Source organism: Camarhynchus parvulus, chromosome 2, assembly GCF_901933205.1.
Source record: "Camarhynchus parvulus chromosome 2, STF_HiC, whole genome shotgun sequence".
Classification (NCBI taxonomy): Eukaryota; Metazoa; Chordata; class Aves; order Passeriformes; family Thraupidae; genus Camarhynchus; species Camarhynchus parvulus.
The window spans coordinates 91,981,755-92,001,792 of NC_044572.1; the positions used below are offsets into that span (position 1 = coordinate 91,981,755).

A 20,038-nucleotide genomic window follows, 5' to 3' on the forward strand; every position below is an offset into this window, starting at 1 on the left:
GTTCTCTCACCTTCTCATTCCTCACAGCCATTGGGTGGGTATCCCTTACCAGAATGAGAAGCCAGAGGATGAAGACAAACAGAAACCTGCATCATCTTCCTCCTATAGTACTAATCAAACAGAAACCGTGGGGTTTAAGTTCTCTGTACTTGTAGAGCATTATATTCATGATGGCCCAGCCTGGGAGTAGACTTGATTTAAATGTCACTTGTGTATTCACCTGCAGTGATTTTAGGCACCTGGGATTGAGCTAGTCTCCATGTGTGCTCCTAGAATCATTATTAACTCCTTTGAGACCCTTACAGTTATTTCTAGGTTGCCTTTGATTCAATGTATACATATTTTGATTTTTTTTTCACATAATGATTGCTTTAGAGATGCTCTCAGAAGCAGCGGAAAAGGCTTTAAAAAAGTATTTAGTGTTTGCCCTGAGAAGGTTCCTATTTGATCTGAGGGGGGGGAAAAACCCTGAGGAACTGAGTTGTGTTTTACTCAGGAAATTCTTTCAGGGAGATCACAACAGAGCACAACACAGCAATGTCCAACTTTTCCAGTGTACAAGAAAAAGGAGATGCTGTAAAGCTGATGTGTTTAAACAGCAGCATGGAAGCATCTCAGTACAGTGATTCCCTGGACAGCAGCCTGGGGTCACCTTTGGACCTCTGAAAAATTATCATCAAGATCTTAACGCAACAGCAAGGCCACAAGCATTCCTTGACCATGCTCAGGCGGGAAACCCCCAGCATGGGAGAGGAACTCATTAGGTAATGAGATGGAAAAGTCTAAATTTTTAGGGGACACCTACCCAAGTCCCTTGCAGGCAAGAGTAGAGTCACTCCCCAGGTTTCTCTGTCATCTCTCCTTGCCTCATGGCCAAAAGTCAGGCCTCGCCTTAGGTTGAGGGCTCCCTCATGGAAACTGTCCTTCAGTCTCTTCTTCCCACTGTTTCCCACTATGACTCCCTGGCAGTGGTGGCCTCATGTGGCCCATGGTGGCTGCTTGATCTCCTGTGTGGGATGAAGGCACCTGGCACTGCTCCATGGCATGAAGGTCACTTTTTGGGGCCATCTCTCTTCCCAGGACCCAAAGCCCATCTACCCCAGACAGGGAGCATACTGATCCAAGTTTTTAGGAAAGAGATGTTCATCAGTTTCTAACATGGTTTGCAACTTGGCTTTGGAAACCACTGGCATGGCTGATAACCAACAAGGTCCCCTGGTATTATGATCATGCCAACTGGTTTCTTACTAAAAAATATCATTAACAAAACTAACTTGAGGAAACACTACCCATGCTTTGAAATGTTTTGCAAGTGAAAGCACCCTGCCATTTGGCAGGGATGGAGACAGTGAGATTTTATGGGATTAGATGCAAAGCTCAGGACACTGAGAAGAGCTTCTCACAGCTGGTTCTCCCCCATGCTCTCACAGGAGGAAGAGCAGGCAAGAAGTGACACCCTGTTTAAACTACCTGTATTTATCCAGCATCTCACACAATTCCAGTGAAACCAGGTCCAGTTTGGAGAGAAAAAAAGACCTTCAAGTTTGAAGGACTTTCACAAGAACTCATTGTTACCTGTGCATGAGGATGTGGATGATAAGTGTCCATCCATCTGAGAATCCTCGTCATCCCAGGCACTCTCAGTGCTGGCAGAGAGGGATTTTGGTTTCATACCATACCTGCAAAGGGGGAAAAAGGAGCAGAGATGATGGATTCCTCTTCTGACTGCACCAGCTAAGCCTTTGTTCTCTCCACAAAATCCTCTACTGAAATATCCTATAGATACAGGGGCCACCCCATAGATGCACAGCTTAGCTGCTCTGCCCCACCTCAAGTCTTGCACACAATGGATTTAGGATTCTTAGGGGTGGAATTGTAAAATTTAACTCAAAGTGGTTGGAACCAGGTAAAATCCCAGCCTGCAGAGAGAATGTGGCTGTCTTGCTGCATGCCTAAAATGTGTTCAGCTTCTCCAATTGCTTTAGGTGACTCAGCTAAGCCTGAGTGAGAAGAAAAACAAACTAAACAAAAAACAGCTCAGAACAATTTTTACTCATCCAGCTGGACTTCCTGTGGAACACTGTAAATTTGAGGAGAATATTGAACTGTGGACCTAGTGGCATTAGTATTAAAGCAACACACTGAAGATAGCTGCTGTGTGCGCAGCTCATGTACCAAACTCGGCAACCACTCTGCTTTGGCTTATTTCCTCAGAGGAATAAATAAGTGTTAGAGGTAGGCAGTATTTTAAAAAGTAATGAACACTTTTACATAAGGACTTTAGCTTCAGCTTTGCACTTGCAGTAAAATTCAAGGCTGAAGAGCTCAAACCTGTGTTTTGGAAAGCTTTAAAAAAAAAAAGAATGTGCTTCAGTAGGACCCTTGAGGCTAGAAGCATTTGCACAATCATTGCCTGGTCCTGCTGTGGGTCAAGGAACCCTCCAGCTGAGGACACAAGCAATGCTGTTTTATTAAGCTGATATTGATAATAAATAATAAATGGCAACTATTGCCAAGTAAAGAGCAAACTAAGGAGCTCGTGGCCAAACCCCCAGCTTTGCAGAAAGGCTTAATCAAACTGTACATGGGAAAACATGGATAAAAGTGCAGATTGTTTATCTGGAAACAAAAATGAGGGGCAGCTGACAAATGCCTCATTCTTTGGGCCAGACTCAAAGTATTGATGTGAAATGAAACATTTGGGTTCTCATGAACAGACTAGGGAACAAAAAACCAAACCAAATATTTGGATTTGTGGTAGGACTTCTTTGCTCCTCACCTTTACAGAAAAAAATCCAAATACATGCACAGTTAAATGGAAATAATTTTCCTCATCAAATGGTTTCAGCTTCTCTCAGCTTTGCACTGACTGGAGACACTGAGGAAGCCAACACCAGCCATCGGCATTTCATCCTTCACTGGGCAGGTGTTTCGCAGGTGGTTTGGGTCCTGCATAGATCCTGCAGAAAGCCGCAGCCCGGATCCTCGGTGCGCCCCGTTTTCCCCAGACCCTGGTTTGTATCAGGGTGGTGGGTGTGGGAGGTGGGTATGCTGGCTGAGCTGCTGTGCACTGCTCGGGCTGCCAAGGGTGGGGATGATGCGTTCCTGCCCAGCAAGGGGTCTGTGAGCATCCCAGCAAAGGAAAATGCTGCAGGAGCAATGAAAGGCAAACTGAAAGGAAATTGAAATGGAAATAATACAGTCAGTGAAACCCCCTACTATTCACGCAATTTCTTGGAAATCAAGTCACAGATGAAGCTGTCTGCTGCAGAAAAGAAATAGACTCTTCTTTCCAACCATCCTCAGATGGGTACAAGCTGCTTATTAGCAGTAGACCCCCACCTCCAACAAGGATGCCTTTCTCTTGCCCCTCCTTCCATCCTGCTCCCTCCCTCTGCCCAGCAAATCCCACATTCCTGCGCTGGGTTAGATCCTGGGTCCATCCTTCTGGCTCATGTAGTGCAGAGTGTGTGGGTTTAGGGTGCAAAGAAGGGCAATATCAGTTCAGGTCAGGTACTGATGGATGTGGTGTGACACAAAGATTACCATCCCACAGACATTTCCATCTACAGATTCCCATCAAAGCTAAGTTTCTCCAGCCTTCCCAGCCAGCCCTCCAAGTTGAAGCTTCAGTCCTCTGTTGTTTTCTTCATTTTGGACCAGCAATGGGATCCCTTGAGTGTTATAAGGAAGCAGACAACCTCTTCCCACAAGGATTCCACTGAAATGAGGGGTCAGGACAACAGAAGGGATTTGAGATTTCCCAAAAGAAAAGCTGATATTTCCCCCAGCTACATGCTGCTCATTGCTACCCAGGGACTGCAGTCTCAGTTACAATTCATGACTGTCATTATTTTAGTCTTTGGCTGGGATTTAACATTGTCCAAATAAAGCCTGGGCTGTACAGCCTCCACAACACTCTCCTCTACCCTCTATTAGGTCCTACTCACCTAAGCAAACAGGAAGGGAAGGAGGCATTCCTGGAACGATGCTAAACAGAGATTACAGAGTTAACTTGACTCCTCCATTCAGTGAAACCAAATTGGATTTGCCAAGCTAGCAGCCCCTCTCCTGCCTTCCCTGGCTGGTATCAATCTAATTAAATACTCTTTCTCCCATGCAGCTTTTTTATTCTCAGGGCAACTTACTGGAAAAGCAGAAAAAACAGGCTCTGAAGGATTCTGGGTCAGCTGGCAGAACTCATCATAAACAGCCAAAGCAGCATCAGCACAGAGGCATCAGAGCAAAAACCTCAACTCACGGCTGAGAGGGACAGTGGCAGCATATCTGCTTTTCCATGCAGGCTTCCCAAACATGGACACTTGGAACCTGCATGTAATAAATTCCTGGGACAGCTGATGTAGGGGTGTCAAAGGCAGAGCAGCTTTCTAATTAGGAAGAGAGCCTATCTGCAGGAGCCTCTTCAGTTTGCTGTGGGATACAGTATAAGAAATTAAGTCCTGCAATAACAGATCCCTCACAATGACACCATCTTCTGTTCAGAGACCCACAGATTGTTTTCCCTCTAGTCAAAAATACAGTTCTTCAGTTGTATTTTCACTCTTCAGCTTCTAGGTGCTGATGAGCATTGTTGCTCTCACAGTGATTCCTCTTTGGTACTTGGCATGGAGGGAATTTTTACCACAGGACACTTGCAGCCCCTGCAGGATCTCCCTGATGCAGCAGAAGCAAGCACAGGTGAGAGGGCCCAGGGAGGGGGTGAGCTGGCGTTCTGGTTCTGGTTCCTGCTTAAGCAAGTGCCTCATCCTGTGGACCACCTTGTCCCTGGCTGCTGATTGAGAACTGACAGCTTTGTCCTGGACTCAGAAGAAAAAGGAGCTTTATCAGGAGCTCAGCCATTGCCCTGCACCAGCCTTTCTCCATCAGCTGGGATTTCTCTCCTCACCATGTGACCCTGGAACCTCTAGGGCACCTCACAATCCCAAGAGGCACTTGGATGCGGTCCCCTCACTAGGCTGCTTTCTAGCGACTTGCCATCAGCCAACAAATCACTATTTGATTTGTTTCCCTGCCCTGCAGATCGCCCTGAAGCCTCACTTCTGCATTTCTTCACCCATTCAGATGCCTGTTCCCCAGGTCTCTGAATTCACAAACTCTGCACAGCTCTGGAAGACTGCCCTCCAGAGCTGGAGAAATCTTAGTTTCAGGAAGGGAAAAAAAAAGACTTCTACATGCAATGATAAGAGCAGCATTTTAAGATGCCAGTCGCTGGCAATGCCTGCTGAAACAAGGTGCCATCATGGCCTGAGGAACTCCACGAGCACTGTCTATTTAGTGAAGCTCGTTGCTCTCAACTAAAAATGGGCACACCCCTCTCTGTCCCCTGGGGAAAGCACCCCAGCTGCTGTGAAGTGCTGCCCTGCCTGTGGTCAGGAGGCTTTGGAAAAGCTGGACACTAGTGGAGGGTGGCTCAGGTGGCTCCAAAGGCAGTTGCTATGGTGCTGACAAGAGTCCCCTGTTGGGAGGAGGCATGAGGAACTGCAGGAGGATGAGCACAGAGATGAGTAGGAAAGCTGTGAAGGTGCCTGGCAGATCTTCCTATGATCCCTTACTTCTGGGATGAGGAGATCATACGTTAGAAGGAAAGGTTGGCACCTTGTATTTATGCTGCAATTTTCAACAATTTGAAAATTTGTTTTCAAACAAATTGAAAATTGCAATTTTAAATTGCATTTTCTTAGGATGGGGAAAGACTGCTCTGCTTTCCAGGCCTGATCAACAGGACACCAGCATTAAATTATAGTCTCTTACTCAATCTGTGCTGTTTCTTACTCCTCTGGCTCATGGCTCCAGGAGAAGCAAAGAACAGTGCTTCTACGTGAAACCTTCCCCAAGCTTCAGCACAAGTGGAGGATAATCTCCAGAGGTGGGATTCAGGCACAACCAACCTGGTATTAGCATCCCTGGGCATGAGGAAAGCAGCACAGCTCTCATGAGTTTCAAACAGGAGCAGAGCCTTCTGCTATTTTCCCAAAAATTATTCTCAGTACCTTATTTTGTTTGCAATAGGAGAGAGAAATCATCTCCACATTAATCAATTAATAAGCAATGGTGGTGAGAAGTTGTGCTGGTGGGAGCTCTGAGCTAAGTGTGGTGGGTTGCACAGATTTGTGACTAATGGACTACATTAATTCCCAATTTGTCTCAGCCTGGATGGCTGGCTCTGGCAGAGGGGGAAGATTTAGGATGATTAGAAGTCCCATTTTAGGAAGCAGCTATTTACTGTTGTTACTGCACATCAGGGAATACTTTAAAAAGCTCAAAATGTATCAGTCAGATTTTAACCTCCTTTAGCAGGGAGTGGGCAGTAGGTCCTGCAGCTGTGGTACAGAGCTGTCTGAGTTCACACTGGCACACAACCACAGCCCTTCTTCAGTGCCTCTCAGAGGGGAAGGTGCTCCCACTATGCACATCAGGGGTGAAATTCCTTGCCAGCAAAACCTGAAAACCAGATTTAAGGGCAGAAAAGAGCAGAGCAGCTCCATCCAGAAGAGCTTTTTGCCCCCATTTCCTAAAGGTGGATCAGTTAGGTGCAATTCTGAACTGAGATGCTCATGGTAAGACCCCTTCCAGGGCAGCATTTCTAACTGGATGACCAGGGCTGCTGGTCCTTCCCTCTTGTTTACTCATACAGAATGTACACATGCTTATGTGCATGGTGCAAAGCAGAGGGCCTTGCTGTCACCTCAGATGCTGCCTCCCCTTTGCTGTTACCCCTAAATATGGTAAAGGCAACTGCTCTCTTGTCTGACAGCAGTCATGGCCCAGGGACCAAGCCATGGTGTCACACATAACCCCAGCTGGACCTTCTGAGCCCTTCCTGTGAGACCAGACTGTGCAGCACAGCACTGTGGAGATGCCCTCAGCTGCAAGGGGAATGAATGCCAGCAGCATGCCTGCAAGGCAGGCCACCTCTTCTCTTCACCAAACTCTGCTCCCACCACTGCCAGCAAGCTGCTAGCACAGCACCAGTGTGTGACAGGAAGGAACACAGAGCATTGGTGATACTCAAAGATTATGGATGCCCTGGGAGAACAAGTTAGCAACCCTTCCCTTCAGTAATACCTCTGCCTGATCTCTGTTCAGTCTCCCAGGAACTCCAGGAATCCTTGCCACTGACAGCCCACTAAAGCAGCTGAATGTGGCTTCTGGGCTCTGCCCCTCACCCTCCCAGAGAAGAACATGGGCCAGGATAGGCAGGGATCAGAGGGGGCCACCCCAGAGCAGCTCAAGCAGCAGGGAGGAAACAAGAAATGAGGGTTCTGCCAGCTACGCACCTGCTTGGGGGGCCCACAGCTCATAGAAAGGCAGCACCTTCCTGCTCTGCAAGGATCCCCCCAAACCTCCTGGCTTGGTTTGGCACTAAGAGACAATGGTTGTTCCTTTCCTGAAACACACTGGCACTTGCCCATGGTGTCCATGAGCTCAAGATACTGAAAATAAAAGTAAATATTTCTGAAATGCAAAAGAGGTACAAGAGGGGTGCTCTGAATGCAACATGAATTCTTTTCAGTCAGGCTGATAGTGCTGGATGTGCCAGGCAGAAAGAAAGTAAAAAAATGAAAACCTTCACTCCTCCCCACCCAAAAAGCCACACACACAAAAAGCCAGACCCCAGGTCTTCAAGAGCTCTCACTAGCACTCCTTTATAGTTGTTTCTCTACCACTCAGCCTGCCCACAACACACTGATGGCTGGAATAAAGACAAATGGCTTTCCATAACTAATATGGAAAACACTGATGTCTAATGAAATCCTTATACTCCAGCAAACAAATGTTACAGCCCTAAAGCTTTTCTGCTTCTTAACAGCACAAACAGATGCTTTGTCTACAGCATTTGTGTGGTTCAGCATTGTGGGTTTACTGATATTTGGGTGATGAGCACACATTACTGCTGTGGTTTCTCACAGCATGAGCAGAACACAATCAGATAACTGATGAGAAGAACATCAAGCACAAGCAAGAAATCCTCAGCAACTAACTGCTCTGGAAGTTATAGACTATTTTAAATTTTTGTCTTAATACCACAATCCTTGGTGTAATTTTCTTCAACTCACAAAACCAATAGAGCACCCCTTCTTCCATACTTACGGTTCTCAGAATGTTGAATTTTCTATGACCTATAAGAATAAAAATTGGAGTTTATTTATTTATAAATTAATTCTCATTTAAAGTACAGGTATTTGAAGTTTTCCTTTGCAATTTATCATTTGTTCATACTGATAGCAAAAAACCAAAAGAAGATATGTGAATACAAAGACGCTTTACTTAATAATTTTAGATAAATATATAATTTGAAGCCAGGGAAAACCCAGGAAGGAACCTCCAGCCTTGAAGACCTCTTTACAACCATTTTGTTGCCTACTTTTAAAATGAAACACTACCAATAGCTTCTAAGATGTTTTGTTTTGACTTAGAAGACCTTAATAAAGCAATAGGAAAAATGGCAAGTTTCACAATCCAGAAGGGAAACAAAACCTTCCGATTTCAATGGGGATCAATTGGGAAAGCTTTGGTGCATGTCCCAGCACTCAATGGCATACCATGCCCTTTGACGGCTTTCACTTTGGCAAAGATTTTTTTTTATTTTTTAAGTATCCATGCCATGTCCCTCATATGTTCTCCTCCAAGCTGTGTCCTCCTCCTTTATTTTTTCCCATGCTTTCACAACATCTGTGAGGTTAGTTTTGGCCTCTTTTGGTCCTTTGCACTGAACCTAATTTCCTCCCAGAGCATTTTCTTGTAGTCACGAAATTTCCCAATTTTTTTTTCCTTCACTTTCATTTCCCTTGATGGTATCTCCATTGCAGTGTTCCCAAGCACTTCTTTTCTGTTTTGGCCTTCAGCGGGGATCAATTTTGGCAAGCTTTGGTCCATGTCCTAGCACTTGATGGCAAGCTATGCCTTTTGATGGCTTGCACTTTGGGAAAGATTTTTTTTTTATAAGCATCCATGCCATGTCCCTCATATGTTCCACTCCAAGTCCTGTCCTCCTCCTTGAATTTTTCCCCTGCTTTTGCAACATCTGTGAGGCTAGGTTACCATCTTTTTGTCCTGAAAGGCACCAAAAGGCATGGAATGCCATCGAGTGCAGGGACATGCAACAAGCTTGCCCAACTGATCCCCATTGAAATCGCAAGATTTCGTTTCCCTTCCCAAAAGGAAATGAAACTTCCTTTAGGGAAAGAAACAAAATCTTGCACATCTCAAAAGAAACACAAACACTCAGGAAAGGAGATATGGTCAAATGAAATGCAATTGAAAAAAAATTTAAAAAAAACAACCGAAAATCGGGACATTTTGTGACTAGAAGAAAATGCTCCGGGAGGAAATCAGGTGCACTGCAAAGGACCAAAAGAGGCCAAAAATCTCATTTCATTTTGGGAAGGGAAACAGAATCTTGCAAACCCAAAAAGAAAGGCTTAGGAACACTCTGGAATGGAGATAGGATCAAATGAAATGCAATTGAAAAAAGCCCCCCAAAAAACAGAAAACCAGGAGATTTAGTGTCTCCAAAAAATGGTCTGTGAAGAAATGAGCTGCAGTGCAAAGGACCAAAACAGGCCAAAACAAAGTTCACAGATGTTGCAAAAGCAGGGGAAAAAGTCAAGGAGGAAGACACAACTTGGAGGGGAAGATACAAGGACATGGAATGGATACATATTAAAAAAAAAAAAAAGAAAAAATCTTGCCCAAAGTCAAAGTAATCAAAAGGCAGGACATATGCCATCAAGTGTTGCCATCTTAATACATAAGTTCCATACCTTCTCAGTGATTTCTTATGGGCACCTCCTCACAGCACTGACCTCCTTCTCAGTACAGACTGCAGCTCTCTTCACAGTACAACCAGCTCACCCACTCTTTTGTAGCACTCTTGTTATTAGACACAGCAGTAGCCTATTAAGGGCAGGCCTGTTCCTAATCTTTGGTGATTAGTACAGCTGCAACTCCTCAGGTGTGAGACTGCCTTCTGCACTATCTTTATTTTCTTACATTCTATCCTTCCACAATCAAGTGCAGGGACATGCAGCAAAGCTTGCCAAAATTGGTCCATGCTGAAGGCCAAAACAGAAAAGAAGGACTTCCAAACACTCTGGAATGGAGACACCACGAAAGGAATTGCAATTGGAAGAAAAAAAAAAGAAATTTGGGAAATTTAGGAAAGTTAGTGACTACAAGAAAATGGATCGGGATTATATCAGGAGCTGCGCAAAGGACCAAAACAGGCCAAAATTAAGCTCAAAGATGTTTCAAAAGCAGGGGGAAAAATCAAGGAGGAGGACACAACTAGGAGGGGAAGATATGAGGGACATGGCATGGATACTTAGAAAAAAAAAATCTTCCCCAAAGTCAAAGCCATCAAAAGGCATGACATGCCATCAAGTGCTGCAACATGCACCAAATCTTGCCCAAGTGATCCCCATTGAAATCACAAGATTTTGTTTCCCTTCCCTTCACCAAATCTCCTGATTTTCAGGGTTTTTTTGGTTTTTTTTCAATTGCATTTCATTTGACTAATCTTTTTTCCTGAGTGTTTTCGGAAGGGAAACGAAATCTTGTGATTTTAATGGGGATCAATTGGGTAAGCTTTGGTACATGTCCCAGCACTTGATGGCATGCCATGCCATGTCCCTCATATCTTCCCCTCCAAGTTGTGTCCTCCTCCTTGAATTTTTCCCCTGCTTTTGCAACATCTGTGAGGTTAGTTTTGGCCTCTTTTGGTCCTTTGCACTGCACCTGATTTCCTCCCAGAGCATTTTCTTGTAGTCACTAAATCTTCCGATTTTTTGCTTTTTTTTGTTTTTTCAATCGCATTTCATTTGATCATATCTTCTTTGCAGAGTCTCTGTAATTGTTTCTTTTCTCTTTCAGAAGATTTTTTTTCATGTGCACAGGGATCAGATTGAAGGTCATCAGACAGGCAGGTATCTGAGCACTTTTGTCTCCTCAAGAAGCCACAAAAGGTCTAGAGAAATTGCTCATGGGACAGAGTTACTAAACCTGTTTTGTTTTGTTCTTTTGGACCAAAGTTGAGAATTTAAGTAATAGGTGTTTCTGGCTCACAGAAAGGGTATTTTTCTGAAGATTCCAAGTGGGGAGAATAGTGAAGTGATCTTCCTTCAGTATTTTTATGATGTGTATGTGTCCCTTTCAGCTGGAACAGGCACTTTGCTAGAAGCAGAAAAATTAAACAGGTTTTGTCTTAACTGCACACTTTGCCCATGTGACCCAATGCCAGCATTCAAAGATCAGAGACCATCAGACCACAAACAGTTCTGTAAAAATGAAGACTAGTATTTCAGTTGTAAAATCATTTTTTATTGTTACAAATATACATATGAATAAAATCCCTTCAACCTGTAATGTAAGTGGGTAGCTGTGAAATTTGCATCCCCTCCCTCAAAAGCTGACATGTTTTTACAGATGTCGAACAATGTTTCTCATAGAATTACACATTGAAATGAAGCTAATATGCAGACAGAACCAAGGAAGGCCTCCAGAAAACACCAATATTAATAAAATTTCAATTGCTCTCATTCCAATCAACTATATACATTAATATATGAATGTGGAAGCATACCATGGTTATACATAATCCAAATCCTTCTCTGTTGTGCTTTCTGACAGTACACAAATGTAAGCGTTGGAGCTTTATGTACAGTGGGAGAACAGGAAGAAAGAAGTTTCCTATGGGAGAATGTAAAAACCATACCCAAGCATTTAATATATATAATCTATACAAATTATTTTATTAGTGTGCTCTTTTAATATAATTACAATGTGCAATTGCATATCGCAAGAATATATTTATAGGTAAGTCACGTGCAGATCTGACACATTTACATTCAGCAGTACAACACATTACCTGCTGTACAGTGTATTAGTGTAAGACAGTGTCCAGTTAATTTGCTTTGCTTTCTAAATGCCCTAATGCAGGGCACTCCTTGTAGCTGCTTCAGAGAAATTCAAGTCGAATACATGAAAGAATAGCTGGCTTTAGGCAAAGGCATGGAAAGGAATGCCTTGCACTGTACACACCAGAAATTAAGGACCGAATCAATGCCAGGTATACTGTAAGTCACGATTGGAAGATCAGGTTTTCTGCAGGGAAATGTACCTGTGGTGAAAGAGCAGCTGACTAAAAGGGCTGTTGATTGCTGAACCCTGATTGTTATGAAAAGCTCTTGCGCTACAAAGCACTTGTACTGATTGCTAAATAAAAATAAAATCTTTATCTGCTTCTTCTCCAGAGTCACTGGACTTGCTTCCCTGATGGCCGTCTTTACTTAAGGACCTCTGCTTCAGTTCCTGGAACTCATGAGACTGCTGCCCAGGGCTTCTTTTTGCAGCTGCATAAAACAGAAACAGGACTTACTAATGATTGCAGAAGAGAAAGGAAGAAAAAAAACAATTAAAAAAGTCATTAATGCACATGGGAGCTGCTCCTGATACCACTGAATTAATTTGCACTAGGAGGAGTAGCATAGGCCCATTAATTCTTCACTCCAGAAAAAGGTGAGAAGAGAGAGTTTGAGCAGGATTTATTCCACTGGTTGGTTGACTGGCAAGCAGGCAAACTTGAAACATGACACAGTATTTCACTGTGACATGGATTGGCATTACAGTTAGAAATGGCCTGGAAATTTTCTTCTTATCACACCACTTCCAAACCAAAACAGCATTTTTTTTCCAGGTGGATCTCAGATAGTGTACTCCTGATGGCTCAGGCTGATACATGTGCCTGCTGGGCGCCCCTCAGACCAGTGAAGCACATCTCAGGCAGGCCTGTCTCCCTAGCAGGACACATCTGTGCTCTCCTTTTTCACTCAGCAGCTTTAAATAGGACAGATGTTCACCTCAGCATCCAAGTTACCCAAACTTCTTCTCTCTGCTCCTCTACACTTCCAGGTCCCAAGGTCCTCCCAGTCCCTTGATAAGAAGGTCACCCATGGCTCTGCACCTTGCTTTGCTCGGCAATGGGGTAAGCAGGAGGCCATATTCACTTCTCATGATTTAAATGCAACAGTACACATTTTGTTCACCAAGCACTCTGAAATCTCCATAAAGCCAGGGCTTTCTCCAAACCTATAAGCTTCAAAATAAATTGGAAAAGAAGGTTGTAAAACCTTATTGAGATTCCTGACCTAACCAGTGGCCTACAACTGCTAGGGTAACAAGATGGTTATACACATCAACCAGGGTGACCTTACCCAAGGACTGATACCATTACAAATCTCATACTTGCACTTGAAGTGAAACTTCAAACACACAGTGGCCCTTAAATGTGACCTTGCTGCAAGTCACCTCACTTCACTCCCACAAAATTAAATGTTGTCATTACAAGACCTTCTTTGCTCCACCATTTCGGGTAGGGATGGTCGGCTTTGGTTCACACTGATCCTTGCTCCTGACCACTTTTGTGAATACCTCTCTTGACAAGGCACCAGGAGCTGCTGTGGCCATGCAGCACCACCTCTCCTTCCCCATGTACCAGTCACCTGTAGCCTCCCCCCTGCAGGGAACAGCCTACCCTGTCCCCAGCATGCAGCTCCAGCCACAGCAGCAGCCTGCCACTGACCATCCCTGCCGCCATTTCGAAGTCTGGCAGGTTGTGTCACGGACTGCCAGGAATGTGGGAAGTACAGAGAGGGATCCCAAGGCAGCCAGATAGTTCTCCTGAATCCAAAATACCAGTTTTCTCATTTGTGCTAGCCCAAAATATGTGAGGAAATAAGGGCCAGCAGCTACACACACTCTGCATTCTTATCCTGGCATTACAAGCTGGGAAACAGGAAGAGATTTTGAGAAAAGTGTTTAAATCCATTTCACAGATAGGGAGGGGAGATTCCCAGTTTGGATGGACTAAGTTTGATTCTATAATACAAAAAGGATAAATTTTGGCCCGAGGAAAGGTTATGTGATGTCTTATAAACAGAAAAACTGTGGGTAAATGGAATTGCATAAGATGTTCAAATACACAATTAAAATACCTTAAAAAAAAAAAAAAAAGTAATTTTGAACAACTGTTCAAACCAACCATTTAAGAGGTAAAAAAACATATAAACATGTACCATTTGAGAACAGGAGCTTTTATATTTTAAAAGCACATAAAGGAAATGAACATTTTTATAGCCTACTGAATCAGCTCACTGTGAGTCAAAGCTGCTCCTTCAACTAACAGGTGCTGGGCTTGGGTTCTTTAGGTGGTATTTTTATTTGCTTTTGCAACTGAAAATCAAAGTAAGAATAAATAATTTGATTTACCCAGTTCTCAAATGGTTTTGTGAGTGATGCACTGAAACTGGCACTAACAATATTCAAGCTGAAAAGTCTTTTGAAACACAAAAGTGAATGATCTTAGAAATGACAGGTGTGCAAGCACAGCAAGCAGCAGCCAGCCTACCTGCAGCGTGCCAGTGTTGTTGCACTGAGCAGTCACAGACAGTAGTGAGTGCTCTTCTGCAGAGGGGCTGCATGTGCTAGATGGGACTGGTCACTGGAGTTGACACAGAGGAAAAATGCACAAAACATGTTTTCTCTGTGAATTTTTTCATGCCATGTAAATCCCATGAGGGCAGAAATATGATTAGAACCCCATGAGATTTTTACTTTTCTCATAATGACAGATGACAAACCAACACCCTTCTGTGTTTTCTTTGCTATTACCATTTCTTAACAACTGTTAGTGCCAGTTATCAAGCACCACCTTGATGAAAAATGAAAACTTCTAACCAGAAGTTGACTGTGCCATCCTCTGCCCAAGCACATTAGCTTCCTCTTCTGCACTGGTAGAATACTGCCCCGGAGTGGTTCTCACACTGCCAGATGGCTTGGCACAGTCAAGAGCTGCATCTCTTTTTTGACAATCTCCTGTTAGCTCTAGCAAGGAAAAGAATTTGTTTATACTCCTAAGCTGTTCTGTAGGCCCACATACAGAAGGTAATATGAAAATTTTCACTTATCCAACCTATTTAATCAGAGAGCAGTAATCAGTATGCCAGTTGCTTGTTTAAATGTAGTCCAGATATCTTGAGGTGCTGGTAACTGCAGCCCGATCTCAAAGCTGCACAGCGCAAAGAGGCGTATTTTCAGATTGTCCCATGAAGTACAGTTAAAATCATCCACATAAAGCAAATTTACAATCAAGTATCATCTAATTTGTAGCTTTATTTCACAGGAGATTTAATTTTGTTACTAACTCGGACAGATTTGCAGTGATTTACCAGCTGCAGAAATAAATTGAATATGCTAGCCTGAAGAGAGGCAGAAAGCAAGGACAGAGGAATGGCTAAGTGAGGAAGTAGGACGGTAATGAATTAAAAAGAAAACATGAAAATGAATAAAAATAAAATAAACAGAATTTACTCTTTCCCAAACAATTTCATGCAAAGCCCAGCAGCTCCTTAAGGACCTGGCAAGTCTAAACTATTATTGATAAAATATGTACAGTGCCATGTAGAGCCGAATAGAAAATTCTGTGTTTGATTGGAAGGGCTTGAGGAGCAAGGAGTAAGAAAGCACAGTGCCTGACTTCTGTTTGTTTTGGCAATCTGGATCATCTGAATGACAACAGTGGGTTCTGTAGGCAGCACAACTTCTCAGTCTTCACAACCCAGCATTATGTAGCTACCTCAACTCGTTTTTTCCCATTTTATGCTGTGAAAATCTGCTGTCAGAGTGTGAAAGGGCACCCATTTGTTTCACAACTTAAGTGATGGGAATCACCTTAGACGTCTTTTTTGAGGAGAGACCCAGGAAGGAAGACATCTCACCCCCAGATTTCAAACGTCATGACTTGTGCCAGCTAACACCATGGTGAGCAACATTCCTGTGACTACTTCTCCACATACCCTATGCTATCAGAGGAAGCTTGAGCTCTTCTAAGAATCAACTCAGGGCATGAGAATGCATCAGCAAAAGTAAAAATTCAGTGCACACATGAAATCAGCAAAGAGAAGAGAGCAGCCAACTGTTGTGTATAAAAGATAGCAGGTACCAAGCCTTGCCCTGGCACACAGAGACTCATTGCTCAAAGATGGGGAGGCAAACCCAGTCATGTGCAGAGACCAACAGGAAGGAAAACAAAGAGAGCAGTGGGCTGGCTGCAAGGAACAAAGTTATGGCTGCTCCCCTGGAAACATGCTGAATCACAGAGCTGCATTTCACACTATTGTGTGAAATTTCACATTATTGGTCTGAACATCTTCATTCAGACCAAACCAACCATAAATGTACACATAAATCCCTTAATTATTCAGTTACATTATTAATACCCAGGGATTAATTGTTTATTTTGATTTGATCAAAGATAGGTGGAAAAAATGCTGAATAAGTGACCAGATAAATTTTCCTTGCTTTTTGCCCTTTCAAATGCATAACCCTCTTCCCTTCCAGATGACAACAAATCAGGAGACAATGACACATCAAATTTCGCTAGAAGGCACCAGGTTACACAAATACTCCTACCTTCTTGAGAAAATGATCTGACTGAGGGGCTGCTCTGACCATCCTTTTCTTTATCAGAAGGAACTTTCTTCAGCACTGGTGGAAGCAGGGCAACTTTTGGGGAACTGGGGCCGGAGGGAGACTCTGGAGCATCCTCTGTGGAGTACCACAAACAAAAAGGTGAGAAGGAAAAATTGTATCTACACTAAAGCTCACAGAAACAGTTGTTTATGATGGACCAAACCTCAACACAATACACAAACAAAAACTAGCCAGAACCTGTGTCAGAAAAAGAAGGATTCAGGTATTTACATTACAACAAGAGAACAAATTGTATGGACCTCAGTCCAGGTGAAAGACTTTAAGCAGTCAAACAGAAGATCTCAATTTCAGCATTTTTCATGTGTGCTGGTATTGTAGTGCAAATAGAAATCTGACGTGAACATGTGATTTACCTGCAAGATATATGTAGCAATTTGTAAAGAACACCTGAAAAAAAATTGGATGGATTTCTGGAAATATTTGTTCTAGTTATATTTTTGTTGCTCTGAAACATAATAAACTCATCAATTTAGATGTCCTGTTTCACAATGATAAGGTCTAAAAGTGAAGCAGGGGAAAAAATATACACAAAAAGCATTACAGAACTCTGTAGTTCCATTAATAACTTCCCAGAGCATAACACAAGGGCATCCATAAAGAGTTGCTAAAAAAAAAAATACTTCCATCTTCCAGACTGTGAGAAAATCTGAAACTTAAATCTATGGTTTAAAACCATCTGGATATCTTGTTTCTCTAAAAGGCTGGATATGGATTATGTAAGGCAAGCTGACTACCATCTTTACAGTCCTTACAGGAAGACCTTTTCAGTCTTACGGTCCACAGGCCTCATTCAGACAGTAGGGAAGTATGGCCAGAGTGGATTATTAAACTGCTTTTAAGTTTGCTTTTCAAGAAGTAAACAGTGGCATGTGTACATAACAGAGGAACTAGGAAGATAGGTTAGCATTGACAGAAGAACAAAAGGAAGTCAGAGTATCATCTGTATTATGTATTTGTAAAAAGAGTTAATTCAGTTGCATACTAGAAATTAATCAAAAATTATCTCTGTTAAGGAGAGACCACAAAGAGTCAACTATTTCACTTTCAGCACAGGAAAATCATGAGCTTCCAAAATGCAACTTGGTACAAACAGACACAATAATTCTTGGACCTTCTCCATGCATTTGATATGCCTGTGAGGCCACTTGCTTGGGAAAGCTCAATATCAACACAAGGAGGAGCACACTGACTGGCAAACACAGCTAGATATAGACTTTCAGTCTTTGACAATTGGTGGACATCTGAGCTGTGCTCCTTTGCATCCAGATTACTTAGCAAAAAATTTGCTACTATTTGTGTGGCCACAGTGCTGGAAACATCAGCGAGAGCAGGAACACAGAAAGGATGATTGCTTGGTTTTCTTCATCACATCGCCTGGGCATCCTTAGGCAGTGGGTTACTATAAGTACTAGGACAGAAGTTAGACTGCAACAGAGCTGTGCTGCTTTTACTATCGGCCAAAGAGCTGGCTTATTATGGGTAAGTATTAATTACCCCCTTGTGTTAAATCCACAGTATGCTCTCTCTGCAGGAAATAGGAGCTGGCAGAAACAGACAGCTCAGGTCTTCCTGACTGCCTATTTTACAGACTGAGCACCACCAAATAATCTATACCCTCCCTGTTGTATTCATCTTCATGAGCATCTAACAGTTTCTAAAATGGTCAATAAAATAAACGTAAATCCACCTAAAATCTGAAGGTGATATTGTATGTGAACAACATTCTGCCCACTGGAGTGCAGAGACTAAGGAAGGCTCAGGTTCCACATGAAGGGCAGGGAGGAGGCCCTAACATCCCTTTGACTCCTCATCCTTATCAGAAATTACATCATTCTAAGGTCAACAGTGGTTATGGGAAAAGTCAAGAGGGCTGCAAGCTCTTGCCATACTCATATTTTTCACTCCCTGGCAGTTAATGAGCTGTATTTGCTGTAGATACTTGGGAAGTCTGTAACTGGCTTTTAATTCTCCTCAACTGCAGTGGCTGTACTTTGGGAAGAGGAGGTTGTGACACTGGTCTATTAAACAGCAGGCAGACAAATGCATGGGAGATGTGCTGAAACATTTCTCACTATTGGAAACCTTAAGATAGTATCTGGGCAGAAGACAGCCTTGCAGGGTTATAAAGCCCAGTTCAATTATTTTCAGTCAAAAGCAATAAGGAAATAAACAAAGGCTAAACAAGGAAAAAGAGACAGCTGGTTTGTACAAGTTATTAACAAACAGGCACTTGCTTGAGGGGCTAAGAGCAGCCTGCCACAATACCCCAAGAACATTAGTATATAGAGCCAGGTTTTTAGAGAAAACACATTTATTTTTGTCAGTGCTACTACAATAGGGTTTTGATGCTGAAGTAGCTTTCTGTGCTCACCTCTTCTGTCATAGCAGCTAACTCAAAAACAGCTCTGCCACTGCCACTACTGCTTCTCACACTTTACTCTTGAGGATCACAGATTAAACCATTTTAATAAGTTTATTTGAATTAGGGCAAAAGGAGGTGGAAAAGAAGGATGCGAGTCAAGAGCAAGGCAATGAAGAACCGGTCCCTCTCCTCTTAACTTCTGTTCAGGCTGTGGCAATGGCTGTCTCCACCACAGCCCACATGAACAGCACCCAGAGCTGGGGATAACAACTGCCCAGAAGAGCTTCTCACCAGTACGAGAGGCAGAGCGTGGTTTCTGTGGCACTGTGGGTCGTCCTGCCAGGCTGGGCTTTGTTGACTGCAGTGGGGGCTTTGGACTAGTTGGTGTATTGGAAGAACTTCTTGCCTTTGCACCAGCTTCTGCCTTTGGTTCAGCTTTTGAATTTTTTTCTGACGACGCTGAGATGGAGTCGCCTTTATTCGATGCAAACCGACTCTCTGGAAGGGTGTGCTGTTGTTTAGGCACTGAAATAAATAGACACATAAAATACAGTCTGCTGCAGCACAGAAGAGTCCATGCACAGCTATGGTGGTGTGGAAAACACCACCACAAGCTAACACATGCACTAATCACTGCAAGCAAAGCCTCTAAACCTGCTAATTTTGACATGTGCTAAGGTTTGTGATTCAATTGTCCAAGATAGCAATTGCATGTCTCCCTTTATAATATATTTGAGGTGATGGCTAGCTGGACCTTATTCCTCCTTCACATTTCTAGGAGCAGATGGCACAGCCTACCCGCTGAGAAAACAGTGATGGATCAGTGGAAAAAGCCGCTCCTGACTGTTTTGTGTCTCTACAGACAAAAGGTTATGTTTCAAAGATCAACAGAGAAATCCTAGCCCAGAAAATAAATCCCAAGTGTGTGACCAGCAGGCTACATCTTTTTATTTGTTGCTTTTAGCAAGTGCTAGAAGAGATTTTGAAACTCAGCCCAGATCAAAGTATTCTTTATATAGTATTTTGATTTGTCTAATAACACTGTACATGGCTTACAGTTTCCACACATTAGTAAGTTTACTAACGTGTTATTTGTCCCAAACAAAG

The 20,038-nt window shown here is 43.1% G+C and overlaps 1 protein-coding gene across 4 annotated transcripts in view; it reads right to left on the reverse strand.

Annotated features, from left to right (window-relative positions):
* Positions 1-11,318: 11,318 nt before the first annotated feature.
* CARMIL1 (capping protein regulator and myosin 1 linker 1) overlaps positions 11,319-20,038 on the reverse strand; it is a 189,095-nt gene continuing 180,375 nt past the window's right edge. The window contains exons 36-39 of one of the 4 annotated variants that reach the window (XM_030943981.1): positions 19,223-19,456; positions 16,489-16,623; positions 14,755-14,901; positions 11,319-12,371 (exon numbers count right to left, since the gene is read on the reverse strand). In XM_030943981.1, the coding sequence (XP_030799841.1) occupies positions 12,235-12,371; positions 14,755-14,901; positions 16,489-16,623; positions 19,223-19,456 (653 nt within the window). In that variant the 3' untranslated portion in view covers positions 11,319-12,234. The remainder of the gene's footprint in view (positions 12,372-14,754; positions 14,902-16,488; positions 16,624-19,222; positions 19,457-20,038) is intronic. The other 3 variants (XM_030943982.1, XM_030943984.1, XM_030943985.1) reach the window with 3 other exon arrangements.